The 18,792-nt window shown below is 43.6% G+C and overlaps 1 protein-coding gene across 5 annotated transcripts; it reads right to left on the bottom strand.

Moving 5' to 3' along the window:
- Positions 1 to 200: 200 nt before the first annotated feature.
- On the bottom strand, positions 201 to 18,600 carry Nipped-A (Transcription-associated protein Nipped-A). 5 transcript variants are annotated; one of them, XM_086977068.1, is made up of 16 exons: positions 18,333 to 18,600; positions 17,305 to 17,570; positions 16,816 to 17,076; positions 16,215 to 16,421; positions 15,713 to 15,983; positions 13,878 to 15,421; positions 13,482 to 13,695; positions 9,991 to 13,346; positions 8,910 to 9,638; positions 8,377 to 8,730; positions 8,053 to 8,195; positions 7,182 to 7,214; positions 4,833 to 6,879; positions 3,823 to 4,618; positions 1,395 to 3,536; positions 201 to 1,060 (listed from the first exon to the last, which is right to left on the bottom strand). In XM_086977068.1, the coding sequence occupies exons 3-16, from the start codon at positions 17,074 to 17,076 to the stop codon at positions 948 to 950; spliced, it is 12,210 nt and encodes a 4,069-aa protein (XP_086833194.1). In that variant the 5' UTR covers positions 17,305 to 17,570; positions 18,333 to 18,600; the 3' UTR covers positions 201 to 947. The 5 variants fall into 5 exon arrangements, with proteins under 5 accessions (XP_086833194.1, XP_086833195.1, XP_022644684.1 ...); XM_086977069.1 differs by having other exon boundaries at positions 17,305 to 17,410; XM_022788949.2 differs by having other exon boundaries at positions 17,305 to 18,600.
- Between the last annotated feature and the right edge of the window lie 192 nt (positions 18,601 to 18,792).

The raw sequence follows: 18,792 nt of genomic DNA, 5'->3' as shown, positions 1-18,792 counted from the left end.
GATCATGCTGAAAGTGTCACGATAACTACTTCGGGCGCTACATTTGGTGGCGCTATGGTTTCCGCCCTAGACCCCCCCACCGTGGACACCACCTGTTCCTACAAAAACAATAGACGTGACTTCGCAGTAACGGACGCAAATTTATATATAAAATATACAATACGTTTTTGACTCTAGCTATAAATAACTACACGGTCATATTTACGGTCAACAAACTGTTGGTAATTTATTGATAATTAATTGATTTCTCTTCATTGCTATTGTCTGTATACAGTGTTGAGTGATGGATGCCAAGTGATAAACGATATGTCAAATATTAGAGGGATTCATTCATCCATCCACCCATAATCGCTTGAAGAGCGACACTTTAATAGATGTGCTTATGCACTTCCTTACGACACCATACCGCGCAAACAAGTCATCTACACAAAAATATATTTATATGCCGCGTTTCCAGAATATTAGAACAATATTGAAAAATCAATAACTAATTAAATTAATCGGTCGATTAATACTAAAGTAAATTTGCTGGTACATCCTCAATGTAAGTGTACCGGTGCGGAAAAAATTAAATGTACATAGTACCATGTTTATCACAAATCTCGGCTGAGATGCATGCGACGTGAAAAGTCCCGCAGCGCTATATTGCTAGTTACGTCCTATCTTGTATGAATGATATAATAGTCAATTCATTTTACGTATTGTAACATCTTTCTCTCTCCAACATTATAATTAATACTATTATTGTTTTTTATGGGTTATATGAGTACGTGTGTTTAATAGTGGTTCTGCAACATGGGTATTACCAGCGCCTATATTTATCTAAAAATGTTATCTTTATTGTTGTTCGAAAAGCATCTATTGCCCACCTATCTAAAGCCCCAGATGTCTTATGATTTAGGACAACTGAATTTTCGGCATATGGATTTTTCATCTGAAACACAGATTTACAACCATGGATGCCATGCAGGATCCATGCGGCAAAGGTTCTCCGGGTTTGAGGCGGCCGCTAACAAAGCCTGTACTTTGCTGCTTTCACCGCTTTCGTATGATGTCAAACCTGGTAAATATTATAAAAGAAATCGATCGTCAGTTTTGTTATTGATCATATTTTGCATATTTAGCGGCGTGTACTCTCTGAACAATAAAAACTACAAACTTAAATTAGTCAATCAGTATATTCAATTAGGAACGCATCATAAATTGGTTTTGATCTGATTAAATTTTGCTGTATTTTATAATTTGCATGTATACTGAGAAGATGTTATTAGTTTGACGAGACAATTGGCCTTTTTTGCCTCTGAACGTACAATGCGATTTTCAGTCACATCCGTCTTGTGCATCAAATTTTTTTAGCAAAAAACGCTAAGTTATGATAATTATGCTGTACTTACTATTAAGCCTAGTTGTGATGGCCGCCACCGCCTTAGACACTGTTGCAACAAGCTGTTCTCCGTCCATATCAGGGGGTCCTTCGCTACCGGTGCCAGCTTCATCGTAGTTCTTCTTATGCCAGGTGATAATTTCGTCGCGCAGAATAGCTCTGAGTAGAGCTGTAAATGATGGTTGGCTTAAGCAGCGAGCCACGGCAACAACAGCTGCGCACATAGGACCCTGCACACCAACCGTCCCCACAAGCTCGGCCATGTTAGGCGTTAGTCGGAACGGCACGGGCCGATTGTGATCGAGTTCGCCTGTGGCGTCCGCTACGTCAAACTTATAATAAGCAGCATGCACAAAGCCACTGTCCTGGTGGATGTACACCATATCTGGCGAGAGCCGTGTGAGCTGTAGAACGAACTCAACCAGCCCGCATAATGCCAGTTGTAACGTAAACTGTTTACGGAATGTCCAGTAGTCGGTTGGATCAGGGTAGGTGGCCTGTGCCCATTCCTTGAGCAGGGTGCGAGGCACTTGGCTAGTCTGTATGTCTCGCAAGATGTCTTTGAGTACCTGATGACCGCAGGAACCGCCACGCGCTTGAACTGATGCCAACTTTTCGTAGTATTTTCCTATTGGTGTGTCGTACTCGATATTGCGTGCCAGACAACGCTGTTTGTAGATGTCGACTAGTGACAATGAGCAGGGATTGTCTTCGACGAGGCGCATTTGTGGACTTACAGCAACGACTCGGGGCACCGTGAAGTTGAGTCCACGGCGCGCCGTCTCCTTTTGTCGCGCTAATAGCTGGTTAAGCATACGTAGCAACTGCAGAACACGTTCCTCGCGTCGTGCGTCACTTAAGCAGGCGTCATTTACTACAAGGTATGGATAAAGTTTACCATTTTGGCCACGAATCGATAGACGACGCGCAGCTGTGTTGTGTTTGTGAACGATTTCGACACGGGGCATGAAACGCGCAATCCGCACGTAATAGTTATTGGCCTTGGGCAGTAGAAATTCCCCAGGTAGGGCGACTTCGGCAGTGTGCGGAGAAAAGTTTGACATGAACCTGCATTTCTCCTCAACGAGGGTTGATTTTGGTAGTAATTTGGCCTTAGCTTCGAGGATCTTTATCCATTTCTTCAGCTTATTAATAAGATTGTGCAGCTTCATGGCTTGTGCTGTACCGAAATCGAAATCGGCTGTGAACTGCACCTTCATCTTTTGAAACACGGGATCCTGCGAGGTGGCTTGCACCCGACGTGCCAAGCTTTCACTGGCTGACGTTGAATAGCTGGACACCCCGCCACCACCCACAACGCTCTCAATACCAACACCGAACGTTGACACGAGTTTTTTGACAAAGTTAAGTGTATGTGGCGTTACCGTCGCTTCGTTGATTTGCATCCGATGCTCAAAAGCCACGGCTAGGCATTTTGCTAGAGCTTGCTTAAGTTGACGGAGTACCTCTTCGTACCAGTTCTCACGGAACCAAACGAGCTGATCGACAATGCCTTCGATGCTTGACAACAGCGTGGGATGAAGGTCTCGCTGCATGTGCATGATCTTCGAGCAGCGCCACATGGACGGAGTGGCCCTGAACTGATTGCTAGTAGTTGCTGCAGGTGTCACGGCAACTTGGGCCTGACCATTAGCTGTAGCTTGAGCTGCCCCTGCAGTGGCCGCTGATTGGCTATTATTGCCACCCACAACCGGAGCTGCTTGCCGAGGTCTGTCCGCCTCACTGCTTCGATAACGCTCACGTTGCTCTACCTTGAGTGTAAGATAGAGTGTACGAATTGGAAAGTATACCGCTTGTGGGTAAACCCGACCTACCGTTGATAATAGGGTCAATAGGAGTTTACCTTCTTGGCGGACGAGACATGTGAGAAGTTGTGGAACCCAAGGTAGCCAAAGGTGCGGTGGTACACCGTTAAAGTACTGGTCAACGCACTCGCTTAATTGGAACTTTTCACTATCAAATGTAAGTAACCATATGAGTTTGGCGAGATATTTGCGTGCCTTGGCTTCGTTTTGAGTGCGCGCTGCATGCAGGTAGCAGGTTACAGCAAATTCTCCGAGTTGCATATTACGATCCGCAAACGCATCTTTCGTGAACAGCGCTTCGAGGTAGTCTCCCCATAGAGCCCAACCTGAAAATGATAGATTATGGAGTGAATTCACGAATGACAATTGTTGACCTTTATTTAAGTGGAAAGACATTGGTAGGTGAAGCTATAGCCATAGAACACGAAAGTTTGCATATTTTAAAAAATACCATAATGCCTCGCTTGTATAACCAACGAAAGAGGGAAAACGTTTAACCTTTAACACTACCTAACTTTAGACAGCGTAATATATATAATAAAGCACAGTGCAGTGTAGGTGCTAGGAGGGGAGTCGTACTGCTAGGACTACAAACCATCTAACGGTTTTTACCTTTATTGAGGCCATCGAACATTTGAATGGCTGCCGAAAAGGCCTTGTTTGCCTCACTAGAACGGCCTAGTTGAGCTAGAAACATGCCTTTCAGCGCATAGAATTCTGCTGTCATCTCCTTGCCGAAGTACTTCAGATTGGTGCTTTCTATCACATCCAGACCTTCTTGCAGTTCGTTTTTACCTCTACTACTGTTTGAGCTGCTAGTGACACCTGACGTCCCAGTTCCTCCAGTACCGCTCATATGAAGATAACATTTAACTTGCTGACGAATCTTTTGGAAACAGTCAAGGATCGGTACCGATGGAATTGTATGGATCTTATTAAGTGAATCTAGACAGACCCCGCTAAGGCCGTGTTTACGGGCCACCTTCCCGTAATGAATGATTGTTGATGCGGAAGCGTGGACACCTATCATCGCACTGTTTGTTTGTGTTTGAGTGTCACCACCCGTAACTGAGTTGGCATTTTGCGCGCCTTCAAAATGGCTAACGATGGCTTGGTAATGTAGCTGTCGCCATGTGAAGATATCGTTCCAGTGCGACAGATCATCACTCAGCACTGGCAGACGATTTCGCCACGTTTTCACAATAGCACGCATATCACATAGTGATGCGCGGTTCAACGGCGTAGTGGCGGCTCCGCTGCCAGTTGGTGCGAGGCCTTGGTGGATTTGGGCAGCTTCTTGAAGTTCCATAACCTGCTGGGCGGCCTGCAGCATGCCCACATGCATAGACGATACGACCGGTGGCAAACGACGCCACTCCCGAATGCAGCATGAAGTGACAACCTCGACCTGTTTATGAAGTAGATGGAGATGGAAATAAGGCACACACAATGGTTAAAACTGGGGAATATATACCACTTGTATATTTGGTACATTTTCAACGTCTGTATAGCAACAGTTTAAATCTCTAAGTGATTTTCAGTTATTTACTGCAGGATTTTCTAGTTTAATCTTATCCATATACACATATAGTAGTTGCTCATAACCATGACCATATACTCACAAGACGATCAATCAAAGACAGGTGAGTTTCTTCTGGATGACAGATGGCGTTGTAACCTCGATAAAGGTTCACTTTCCAAGCGAGCTCTTTAGGACAGGATACTTCAACATGAGAAAGGGCTTCCTTCATCAGAACCCAGTTGGGTACCCGCCAGGCTGCTTCCAGAACTAAATGCATGTTCTGAGCGGCCTTGCTATTTCCATATTCAAGTAACACTTCCCACTGATTCAGTTCTTTGGTACATTTAATCCAATGTTCTTCCCACAAGCGGTATTCTGACTGAATTGTTAGTGGCGGAGGACTCTGTGCAAATTCCGTTCTCGCTTTAGCCATCGCCGCTTCGTACGCCAACTGCGCCTGCTCAAACAGGCCATGTTGCTCGTACGTAACACCGCTGATGGTCTCCTGATACTTGGCACGTTTCTGCCAGAGACCGGCGAAGAGGTCCTCCTCTCGGAGCAATGAGTACATCTCGGACAAACAATCAAGACTCTCATGTTGGAGCGAAACTTGCGGGGGCTGTAGATTTTGCACCTCGGGCCCGTCTGCACCAGGAACAGTTGTAGAATCTGGGTTGGTTGCCACAACGTTAACGCTTCCGCTAGCCGGAGGCGTTGGTAACACAGGGGTTACAGGGGCCGTCGATAAGGGCGGCGGAATACTTTTTATTCCCTTAGAAGATTTTTCATTGCTTGCAGCAATTTGTTCAAGCTGCAGCGTTGCTCGATGCCACATGTTGTGCGATTTTCCCATGTACTTTGTCACCATCGGCCGTAACTGGACGTTAGGGCAATGCGAGAGAGCCTCACAGAAGGTTCCAATAGCGTTCGGATGGCAATCCTTCTGTATGACGTGGCTGCCAGAGCAAATAAACGGTGTTAACTCAACGCTCAGGACGTTTTGTTGTTTTTCGCCGAGGATCTTCCAAAGGCGTGGGAAGAGTTGTATCCACATGTGTTGTGCCAATGTTGTGTCCATATGACACAGTTGGGCTACAGCCAAGAGAATAGGCTCAAGCTTGACGTTCTTGCCTGCCTGTTCAAGGAACTTCTTCTGCCGAATCACAAGTTGATTGATGTTCTGCCGAAGGCTACTCGCACTGGTCGTTGCTGAAGCAGTGGATGGTTTGGCGGTGGATGAATTGAGGTCGAATTCAGATAGCTCATCGGGTACAGCTGAAAAGCTCGCATCCATAATACTATCGACATCCATTGGCTCTTCTTTGGCGAAAATAAATGCCGCCTTCATGTTATGATCAGCTTGGGCTACCACGGAGGTCACAGCTGGCAATAGTGGGCTACCAGGACCCGTCTCGACATTGGCGTCCATAGAGGCTGTAACAAGTACGAGCTCGATGCACTGTTTAATCCAAAAATGTGGGCCGATCGTCTCCCAGTTCTGGGAGCAGATTATATACATGAGACGATCGTATAATCGCTTCTTAATGGACGCGTCAAAGACTTCGAAAAATTTGGCGCGAATAGCCGGTTGAACGCATCGTAAACCAGCCATAAAGGCCGGCTCCAGTTTCGATGGAAGTTCAGAGTTTTTGAATGATTCATCTCGGTACACATAATTCACTAGTTCAAGGAATTGCCCGTTTAACTCAAGGTCATCCGGAAAGCGTTTCTCGATATACTGCATCATTTTGACAAGTAGAATTGACTTCTCCCGCAAGCTCGGACTTTGATTAACGGCGAATGGGCTCTTATTTCGCACCCAATCCTCGACCATTTTCGTGATAGCTTTAAGCACCTTTGATTCGTGGCTCTTTTCGATGAGACCGACCAGAACAGATCCAAGGAAAACTTTCCGCATTTCCTGGGCCATCACGCCTACCCTGTTCTTTACGAGGTCCAAGCTAAGAATTAACAATTCTGTGCCCATTGGACTCGCCTCTGTGGTGGGCGCTAAATGCTCACGAGTCATCTTTTGTAACACGCGCATAAACGGGGTGATCAGACGGTCGATATAGCACGGGTTGTTGACACACGCAGCCTTGAGGATCATTAACGTCCCAAACAGCTGTGGTGGATTGGCCACCACTCTGCGTTGCAAAAAACAAAATACATCAAAGAAAAGCGCAGGAAATTAGAAAAATAAATGGAGCATTCCACATATACCGAGTATGTTCTTCACTGGCTCGATATATCAATTTTAGTATTCGGAGGTCACATCTTCCTTGTCAAGTAAATTTTATTGTAGTAAATCCGGATGTGCGCAAATAGGTAAATGAACCTCTTTCAAGAAATTATGATTCATATGGATAAGTGAAATTGTCCGTGTTCGAAGAAATTTGTATATATTGTGAAATGAAAGAAAAATTAAAATAAAAATTCAATCTCTTACGTTGAGCCCTTGGTACACCTTGGAAGTCGCAGTCTGTATAAACCATTTGAAATGTTATCACCTTTTTGATTTATGGCACGGATCTTATAACAAAGAAAACAATAAGATTTTTTGCACGGAGAAACGGATAATTTTAAATCGTTATTCGTATAGTGATTGTTTATCTTATATATTGTATGTATTTAAATCCGTTAATCGTATACCTAAGGAATGTAATGTGAATTATAGCTTTTTAACATTTGTTTTAATGTTTGCATCATCTTTATATAACCCGTCGGCGAGCTGAACATCAGCCATGGCGCTGAGCTGCCCAGTGAAACAGAACTTCTTTATCGGCTATTTGCTTTTGAGAGCCAGTGGTTATAGCCCCCTTTCCCAGCACACCGAATAACCAGCATCAGCTAGCGCGTGCAAAAATTTGCTATGATGAGCAGCTGACAGACAATGATGTTTATTTACTGGATTATATTGGGTGGAAATGTTACAACATAACACTCAAAAGAAAAATTAAAATTACATTTAGTACTTTACACATCAATGTAGATGTATCTACAGTTAATGCGTACACAAATGCAATAACTTTGTAATTAATTAAATTACGAAAACAATTCAATTTATCAAAAATTATACATTCATTAGATGGTAGAACCCCTTCTCAAGAAGGAATGCCGTTATGTAAGCTTCCTCAATGAACATCACTTTACGCAAACGTCTTATGCCTTCTAGTAGACACCAATTTGAGAGATAAAAATTCAAGTGGAATGGGTTTCTTGACAAGGCAGACAAGCACAGATCAGCCTTGTCGGTTCGCCGGAGCAATTCTTGACATAAGTAGACTGGATTGCTAGAACGCCAAACCAGTAATACTAACTTTTCGTAGTTTGATAACCCGTCAGAGACGACCTTGAACACTTGAGTGTACAGATGATCGAGTTCCTCATATTTCGGAGTGTTTGGCTCTGCAGGGAAGGTGCCCATCAATCGAGACAAGAGAGAATGTACCGAGCGGAGAACCTTTACGAGAAAGTAATAGAAAATGATTGAACATATATGAATATATTAATCAGTTCCTTAATATTCAGCGGACAGAGTCTGACTATTGTGGCGTTTGAAAAAATCAAATGCCTTGTTTCAGATCTACTTCAAGTGCTATAAGCTGGATTTGCGAAGCTTCTCTATTTTAGATGATACACACCTTCGAGTTTGAGCTTGCCATACAGGCAGCTATGCCTCTTTGAAGATTTTTGAATGAATTGAGAATGGCCTCTTTTCTCAGGATCGTGAGAAGGAACGTCAGTAGGTCAAGGGCTGTACAGATGTTTTGAAAGTTCGGTTCAGGGATGTTTTCGATAGTCAATAGAAGTTTGTCGAACCACACTAACTTCAGCTCAGCATTTGGCCACAATTCTGGTTTGAGGGCGTTCTTAAGGAGAGCTACACATCGGCGGGAAAGAACATCCCCCGCGGGGTTCGCTGATCCCAAGGAGCTACCACTTCCTGCGGCACCGGTATTCGAAGCTGCCGCGGCCGCAACAGCACTATCACTCACCTAGAGATAAAACAAATCAAAAAGCCTTCATTAATTAAACGAACTTGCACTTCAATGGCTGATGATCTTATCTAAAAAAGTTTTTTTCGAAGATCCAATGGATTCAACACATTTTATATGTAATGTCAATTTGTGCCATAAGCGACAGCGTACTGTGGGGTGAAACTTCACGGTCGCACCTGACAGGCCATTCTCAACAAGAAATTGACAATAGAGTCCGTGTGCACTTTGTCGATAGCTTTTAGATTAGGACTGTTGGCGACATCGACGTCAGCCGTATTGCCTAACAGCTGCTGTTCTTGAAGTAGCTGCTGCTCCTCGCGGTTTCGTTGCATCTCCCACTTAATGATCACCTCGGCGAGATCAACGCTAAGCTTCTTGTGTTCCATCTGCGCGTTGGCCGTGAAACCGAGTCGTTGTACTGAACTGACCACATGCGCGACCAGATGATGGCGTACGGGGTAGTAAAGTTGATGGTGTCTGTATAACAACTGTAACATATGGACCAGCTGGGCTAACGTGTGACCCTCTTCTACAATCATTTTTTTTGTCCAATGAGTCAACATAGTGTTTCCGTCGTCCATCCGGGCAGGCATTGCTGGAGTTAAAATTTCTAACGCCTGACGAACCACACCGCGTGCTTCGACTGCGTGCGCCTTTAACAAGCTGTGGAAAACCTGTAGAACGATCTTCTTGTGAATGGCGAATTTAGCAATGATATGAGCTAGAAGAAGATGACCGTGATATTTGCTTGCAGGGTCGACCGAGCTCTTTGTAAGCAAGCAAGGCCAGGCATAAGTCATAAGGCGGCGAAGTTTGATACCCTGTCGTTTGTTGGCTGCGTCGTGGATATGAGCTGATGCCTGGTCGACAAATAGGCATGATAATTGCAAAACGAGTATGCGGACCTGTTCAAATAAAATACGTAAAAACGAATCGGATTATTTTTACGAACGCCATAATAATAATAATAATACTAATAAAGACATGATAGCAATATTTCTTCGTCAATGTCTTGATTTAACATTAATTATACACGATATACAATATAAAGACGGCTTGATAGCACAACATAGCCTTATGATATGCCTTGTCATTCTATACGACGCTTACATATGTCAGTTATTAGTTACTGTATTATCATCTATTATTATCATCTATAAATCGTATTAGAAATCACCGTTCATTCATTTACAATTGACATAAGTTAAAAGTATACAACCCTTCTTATCAATATCCTGCATGTCACCAAGTTCTTACCGAGTCAAGAGTCACTTTGGGGTTGTCTATAATCTTGAGAATAAACACGGATATTACATTATCGTCAAGATCCTGATCAGGCGCAGGCTCTCCCCCAATGAGCTCAGTCCCTTCCCCTTTTTCAAAAGAATTGGTAAACGCAGGAATGATGATTCGTTGAAGCACTTTGGCGACCAATTCCTGTGGAAAGTTTGTCTCCTCTTCAAACAGTTTAACGAACTTAAAGAATGCATTTCTCTTCCACCCGACGGAATACTGTGTCGCCACTGTATGATCGATGAAGTCCTTTAGGAACTTGAAATCTGGAATGTACCGGCTCGTAAATGCTCTTAGCAATTGGAAAAGGAGTTCAACGTCGTTCGGATTTTGTCGGCAATAATTTAAGAGAGCTTTAACAACGAGTTTCGGTGTGCGCCAGTGCACAAAATCAGAGATTTCAACACAGCTTTGTGTGTGACGCGCCTGGAACTCAGGCGAAATCCAGATTTCACGAAGCATAGCAACGATCATCGGGTTTTTAATGAGAAAATCTGTTTTATCTTCGTGTTTGATTAAGAGACCAATTACTCGTACTCCAAGATACTCAAAGTTATATTTGGCATTCTGTGCTGTTATCTGTGGAATGGTGTTCATGTCAAATGCCGGGAAACTCGTGATAATGACATTACGACCTTCGGCAGGTAGATTGACTGCCAGAAGGCGACCCACGAGGTTGGGTTTATTGATAAGAACTTGTCGGAACTTATGGCCTTTATCATTCTTGAACAAGAACTCGAGATATCGATTATGCTGAGCGCTTTGAACAGCTGCGTCTTGAAGGAGGACCTCCACAGTCTTCTCAGGGTGAATACGCAAGAATTTCGCCAACGGTTCGTGAAGAGGTGATGCTGCTTCGATCATAAGTTGCTTTTCCTGGGATAGAATCGTCGATATCAGCGGCTCGACAAGTGCTGCACTCGCCGCAGGAATCTGATGAAAAATCTCAATAATGGCAGTGCACTGCTTTAACTCGGTTGTAAATGGCCTCCCAATACTCTTATTCTGAATGCAGACTTCGAACCATCGACGAAGCAATTGCCGTAACTGTTCGCACAACTTTTCATTGAAAGTATTAGGAAACAGTAAAGTAAGGTAGCTCAGACGCTGAATGACGTTCAGATTAAGGTGGCGATAGTCGCCTAGATGGATGAGCAAACCTCGAATATGTTTATGCACCGTCTCCGTTTTGATACCATTGCCACTGATAAACTTCTTCATACACTGGAACGCCGACTCTTGCAGGTCGGGGTCGCTTGAATTTAGAACTTTGTAGAGTACGGTAAACACCTTTTCACGGTTTTGTTCATTTTCAACATAATGTAACGTGGCCAGACAGTTGAGGGCAGCCTTCCGTAGGGCGCCTAGTTGAGTTTGTGAGTTTTTATAGCAGGCAATTTTCATGATCGCCGTATCTTCACTGTCGCAGATATACAAAAGCTCCTGGAAAAAGATCTTGTGTTCATTTTGATCTAGATCAAGAGTGAAGAGACGCGGTTGAAGCGTTGTGCAGAATGTATTTCCCTCCATAATACCAATCTGCGCATTGACCGGCTGGTGTTTTAAGATGTGCTTTTTCGGAGGGACCATATCCTGTAGTAAATCTTTGTGAGGTGTCATAATATCTGTAATAGTACATTTTGTTACATCGCCGAGCATCTGTAGACTACTCATTGCCTGCTGACGAACACACGTGTTTGGCGATGTCACCTGCCGCACCAATTCCATGGTGACGTCGTTTAGGGATTTTTTCTGCACCTCAATCATATCAGCGGGCGCATCATCTGATAGTGGGGTAGCACACAGCTGAATCAGCTTTCCCAAGGTTGTTTTTGCCATATCGACTGCGCCATTTGATACTTCGTTTGTTAGATCCATCATTACGAAGAGTAACGCTTTGAGGAATTGGTACTGATGCTGCAGTACCCAGCGAAGAGGCAAGCGGTCCATGAGACCTTTAATGCCGTAACAGCCACCGCTCTTAGCGTACCACGCCCGTTCGTAGCAAAGCGAGCACATCTTTTCGCTCAAATACTCTATGAATGGCAACGTGGCCGCTCGTTCTCTCGATGTGAGTATCGTCGATGCTGCCTCAATGATGAGTACCGATGCGAGTTGGCCAACTTTACATAGCTCCTTTTCTTCATGGCCCATTATCTGGACGAGCGCATCAATAAGAACTAGCGGATCCATGTTCGCTTGGTTAAGTTTATTGGAGTGCAGCGATTGCTTATAAGCTGCCATAAAAGGACCGGCCTGCTGACTCACAGCAACCATTGTGTAGTGGTTGACAATCGAAACAAAAAATGGAAGCACCTCACCGCGAAGCTCTTTAATTGCTGCAGCGACAAACATGGCAGTTAGAGCCATTTTATGCGTAGTTAGATGTAACGGATGTTGACATGTATAATGGCCTAAATTGTAAGGTGCTACCGGGCCAGTGGCAAACGCCGGGTCGGAGAACAGCGTCTGTACGGAAACGTTGCCGTCGAGAGGCTGCATATGCGATAATAGATACCCTTTGATGAGGTCCCAGCACCGCTGCCTATAGAACGGATCAGTCGTCGAAAGTTTTAGGGCGTCGAAGGCAGTTTCAATAAGGCGATTCATGGGCAGCCAGACAGGCATTTTGTGTTCCACGAACGTCACTAAGATTGCTGGACCCTCGGTTGTGTACTCGTTGTATTTTAGTGTCTGGGGCTCAACGAGCATTTTCCTATTACCACCGCCAAACTTTCCAAGAACACGGAAAGCGATTTGCGCAATATTGTCTTGTGGGTTACGAAGGGTTTTCCATAAAGCTTGCATCAGTTCAGCTCTTACCGGCTGAATATGTTCATATAGGAAATCTGGCTGAAGGTTGTCTACACACAGCTCGAGCGTTCGTAGGCCTTGGCTAATCAAGGTTTGGCTACCATTCAAAGCCGAAACGAGTGGATCCATTAGCATGGGCAGGTACGGTAACAGCGAGCTCAGTCGCACAGGGACCGTCAGGCATAATTCAACAAAAAGGTCCTTCATGTGTTGCTTGTGGAGGCCACTTTGCAACTGATTTAAACCTTGAAGGAGTGTTGGCAATAGTGGCAAAAACTCCTGGTAGAGAAGATCGTGCGATCCGCCACCGATCGAACGGAATAGGGCCCGCAACAAGAGGAAGTAATTATACGGCTCCTTGGCGCTCAGCGCTAGCTGCATCGATCTGTTGACTATTTTGTGTAGATGAGGCTTTAACATTTGCTCATTTTCTTGAGGGAACAGCGATACGGAGCCAAAAACGAGCTTGAAAAGCTTCAAGTAGAGACTCGATTTTTCCATACTCGCTGAAACCATATAAGAGAAATAATTTTATTATTACTATATGCCCTACCTGTTTGCTGATAATTTGTTGATAATTGAATACGTAGAAAAAAATTATGATCAAAATATTAATAATATAAAGCTAGTTATACGCTTACATCCCATTTCATCCATTCTTTCAAGTAGATATTCGACGAGTATCGTAGCGAATATCGACGAAGTGGTTTTGTTTGCAAGGAAATAGTTGGCCACCGTCTGAAGAAGCGGGTTCTTGTTTAGCCGCTCGACAACGTAGTCGATCGTCGTAGTGAAAACAGCCCGAAACATTCCTGGTGTCATCATAGTAAAAACCCCACCGAGGTGATCCAGCACCTAAAACCAATCGTAACGTATGATAAAATCGGATCAATTTAATGTGTACAATATGGTACGAAACATACCAGATATATTTATGGCGACCTAGTGCCTAAATGCGAGTGGCAACTTATTTTGTTATCGGCCTTTTTCTCCTGCCTGCATTTGTTTAAGTTTACTTCATATGCTATAAAACGAACCTCTTTCTCATCCTTCGTCTTCTGGGGTTGGGCAGCAGCCGCAGCTGCAGCGATCTGGGCGGCTCGGGCCGCTTGTGCTGCCGCTGAACCTCCCGCTGCCTGAAGTGAATGCGCCGACAGCTGCGCCGTTGAAACGGGCAACGGTAACGTGTACATGTCGAGCGTCAACAACGAGTATTTAACCAGGCGAATAAATATAAGCGTCTCCTTTGGCTGGAACTGTTTATCGTCGGCGCTGGCTCCCACACCAGTGCCACCACCTGCGGCCGTCTTGCACGTACCGATTCCCCACGTGATCGTCTTCACGCCGCACACCAACGTCTTGATGAGGGTCCGACAGTCGACGACCGTGTATTGTGGGGTGCCGTTACTGCTTTTTAGCTCGGCCACTGTATTACTTACAGCTGCAGGTGTTGTGGAGGGTGCTGCGGCGGCTGCAGTAGTTGAAGTCCCTGTAGCGTTCGGAGTGTTACATGGTGTCTGAAAGGTGCCAGTAACTAGACCTAACTGGGATGTGACAGCCGTAGCAGTCGCAGCTGATAGCACGGCTGCGGCAGTTCCAACAACAGCAGCTCCTGTGGTTGTTTGCCCGCAAGCTTGTCCGCCCGTTTGAGCTTGCTCACCGGGCTTACTAGCAGCTGCTGCCGCCGCCGCAGCACGGACGATATCCTCTGTGTTGTTGTAATGCTTGCTAGCCTTCAATAGCGCTGGAAGCTGGACTCGCGAAATAGTTCGAAATTTCAAGACAAACACTTGTAACATACGCGTGAGCAGTTCCCGTCCAGCCACAACATTGTTCTCTTGATTGTTAGCACCGGCGACTCCAACCGTTTGCGATCCTTCCGTCTCGGCCATTTGTGACTTGCTGCGGATACAATCCACGAGATTGAGAAGCAACTTACACGACATCGTCTGCATTGAGATCGGCAGAGTTTCGTCGTGCACGTTCTTCGAGAAGACCGATACCGCGGCACTAAGATGCTTCAAAGGCAAGCTTTGCCTTACGTGATGGATGAGGTCGGCCAACGTCGAATATGCTAAGGGCCGTAGGCTTTCGTTCGCCGTCCAGCCATTGCCTAGAAGGATATCTTCATCAAACAGTTTATCTATGCAGCCGACAAATTTCGTCCGTAGATCGGTAGCAAGGATGTGCCGAGCTGCAATCAGAAGCTCCTTGCGTAAATGAGCCACTTCTGGCGGGCAAAGCATTAGCAGACCAAGCATTCCCTCGGCGAGTTGGCCTGAATTAGCGTTCACCACTTCCAGATAGATTTTGACGATGTACGCGAGAAAACTAAGCGTTTTTATTTGCGCCGCCATAAAATCGACAAAGACCTCACGGTTAAAGTCTTTATGCTCCTGCTGAGCCCGCGAAGGCTGTAGCACGATTGTATTTAGAATCAACGGAATAAACTCTGCAACGTCTCGATGAACGTTAGGCTTGTACAATTGGTACATTAATACCACAATAATGGGTAATTCGGCAAGCACTTTGAGGGAGAGGACGGCCTTTGGAATGATGTTGACAGCGGCCACCGGAGCAGCTTCGAGAAGCGTCAAAAAATAAAAGAGAAAAAGTGGTTAATAGTTTAGATAATGTATTAGAGCTTCCTATATGGACTGAATCCGTCTGTATTTCTTAAAATAAATTTTACCAAAAAGACGAATAACTGATATTTCTGTTCATCGTAAAGAAATGTACGCGCTACATATCCTTTAGCATGCTGATGATCATCATTGGCTTTGAGCGAAACACTTTCTGTCTATTTAGTTGGCCAGGAGAACTTTTATAAATGAAGACGAACATACTTTAAGTATTCAACTATGCTACTCACCATCGCCTGTGCCGACCTGCACGACAGTTGTAGTAAACGTTTCATTGAGCAGTGTATCCATCGATACCTCAGAAATATCCTTCACTTTTATGGCATCTTCACGAGGTTCAAAGATTTTCTCGAGTTGATTTGGCAACTCGCGGTAAATGTTCTTAACAAAGTTTAGAAAATTCTGAATCTCAGGGTTGAATGGCGGCCGGTATTGTTTATGTAGTTCGATAATTACTCGTAGACACACCAGCACGTTATCTTCATTTTCGACCTCCAATAACTGAAATATTTAATCTATACTTTAGCTCTTTCTACTACGTATAATTGTGAACGTTGGTTCCTTTTTTTGGGCTATATATATATATATATATATATATATATATATATATATATATTTTTTTTTAGATTTTTCAATTGAAATTGCTGTAAGGCGAGTTCTAAAGTTATTTGAAAAATATAGGGGTCCTTTCCCGTATGCCTAACAGATATGCGCAGGAAGTGTTACACGAACTTTGAACATAACGCTGAGCACAGGTTTGACATATGGACGAAGGTGTTCGTTTGTGGGTAGACGGTGAATAATCTCGAGAACGAGTTTCCGCGTGATTTGCATTGAGTGTTCGGCAATAAATTGAGCTTCGCCTTCCTGAAGTACCCGAATGAAGAGCGGCATCGAATGTTGCAAAAACGAAGGATACGCTGGCGAGGCCGTAATCGTCTGATTACCCATAAACGTCAATGCGATGGACAGCGAAGGGATAAAAAAAGAAAACAACTACGTATTAGACTATCATATCTAATATCAAAGATGGTAACATATAAGCTATTCTGAGCTATTTGATCATTTCAGCACCAGTATGGACACTGAGCAGTTAGTAAGGATCCGGCCACCAGGTGTTCATCTTTGATAATCCAAACAATTAATACCAGTTGTGTAATTATAATTGATCTTACGATTACTGACAGCAGTTGTCGGAATGAGATTTTACACAGTGAAAACGGTTATTCTTAATACTTTGTTTAAAGCGTACAGATTCTAAACATGTCAAGGGAACTTTTTAGCCACGCAAAAAAGATATTATATCAAATTTGTTGTCGCCCGCAGTACTAACCTCAAAGTCTTCACTGAGCTCCTGTGCAGCCTTCTGTTTAGAGTCATCCTTCGCAGAAGGGTCTGCGAGGAGGCTAACGTATGATTTGTACGTGTTCATCTGTGCAACCGGATCAAGAAGAGCCCCTGCTACTAGGCCTGCAGCTGCTCCTGCTGCACCTTTAGCAGCGCTGGACCCTCCGGCTTGATTAATAGCTGCCCCGCCTCCTGAGCCGCCACCACCCGAAAAAGTACCCGTACCAGGAGTTGATGGTGCACTCATCTAAAAACGAAAATACCAACTGATTTAACAGCGAGAGCTCCGCCTATTCTAACGACGTCAACGGAAGGCAATTTCCTTAGGACAAATAGATGTTTAAGTTTAAACACTTCTCTAATATAAAAAATGGCATCATAACAACCAAAAACGATAAAAGATTTCCCGTAAAAATTGTAGATCATTCATAAAATTACAAAATACATATAACATTTCATAACTAAACACCTTTACCTCTGGTCACTTGAAGACGTTAGACAAAGGTCTCTCCTGCTTGTTTGAGTGGCTAACCTGGCTCGTGATCTGCCACATCAGTCGTTTTTGTAATATGGGAGAACGACTAGATAAGACCAACATTTAAAATCCATGTACTTACTTGGGTTTCTTCAGCAATATTCATAAAACTGTTATTACTATCCAACTAAATAATTGAAGTCTACGTGAAGAGGTACACTGTAGCGTTTCCCGATCTCCTAAACACAAAAGACTGACTAGACAATCTAGTCACAGAATTTGCTCTGTTTTAATTGCAATCAGCAGTGAATACCATCGTCCTTTACTGTCAAGCTTTTAGCATTCGAGCTCCACACACACAAACGATAAATATTTATGTGCTTACTGCTTGATCATTTTCCAGTTACACACTCCCAGGTTTAATAACAATATGCTTTAGCGTATTTTTTATTTCTGCGAGACAACTAGTTCGATTCTCGAATGGTTTGAAGGTTGACTGTGTATTGCGTTAATATATAGAATTAATTCACTATAATCGAGACGAGCAATGGTTACTTTGGATTAATTCAATTGTGAATTTGGTAAGCACATCTGATGAACCGAACAGTAGTGGAGAAAGTCATTGCACCTTGTATTAGCTGTCAGATTATTATAACTTCAAAGTAAGGTAAGCCTATGCAACGTTTCGAGAAATGCGAAAAACTGCAAAAAACAAATACATATTTGAATTAACGGTTCCGTTGCATTTCATTCAATATTATCGAATGGCAGAATTTGTGTAAATTAAGGAGTGAATACAAATCAACCGCAAGGATGCTTTGACTAAAATCTGACATTGAAATTTTCTAAATTTTTTAATGAAACTTCGACTCTTTTTTGCCACACTGCCTTGTGGGATATTTTCTTATAGGCGATACATCTATTTGCGGTGAAGTTACCCTTAATAAATATATAGAATGACAAAATTTTAACATTTCATTATCTACGAATAATAACAATGCTCCGAATTTTCAAATATTCAAACAAACCTTTAGCCTATTCCTCGGACCCTAAATCTAGTGTGGGAATTTTTCGTTAGTGCCAGAGCCGTTGGCTGTGTTGTTTCATAGTGTTCCACCATGAAAAAATCACACCATTCACAAAAATTTATCAAATGCCGCTCAAATACAGTGCGCAAACAACACTAAAAACTGAGATCGAGAACCAATCACTTTTTGATTTTCGAACGTACAACACTCGGGCGAACAGAGATTTCGAAGTAGTGCCCGAGTACCATTCGTTCCTTGAGTCCCAAACATCATTACTGTACCGGCAACAGAATGCGAATAGCGCCAAACAGGAAAACCTTCCATACACTCAGCACACCTATGGTCACAATATACCAATAAAAGCACGTTCACAATAGATGATGACATCGCCGTAAATTAACAACTAAGTAGTACCTAGAAATTATGTATCACTTTATGGACATTATTGAAAATTAGGGGG

The sequence above is a fragment of the Varroa destructor genome, unplaced genomic scaffold (genome assembly GCF_002443255.2).
Source record: "Varroa destructor unplaced genomic scaffold, Vdes_3.0 BEIS01000001.1, whole genome shotgun sequence".
NCBI lineage: Eukaryota > Metazoa > Arthropoda > Arachnida > Mesostigmata > Varroidae > Varroa > Varroa destructor.
This window is presented reverse-complemented; position numbering and strand designations above follow the sequence as displayed.

Coding starts and splice junctions, on each gene's coding strand:
- Nipped-A (XM_022788949.2), bottom strand. CDS start 17,076: ATGAGTGCACCATCAACTCCTGGTACGGGTACTTTTTCGGGTGGTGGC. Junction 15,984..16,214: donor TGCTCAGCGTTATGTTCAAA/GTTCGTGTAACA, acceptor TAAATATTTCAG/TTATTGGAGGTCGAAAATGA. Junction 13,347..13,481: donor AAGAATGGATGAAATGGGAT/GTAAGCGTATAA, acceptor ATATGGTTTCAG/CGAGTATGGAAAAATCGAGT.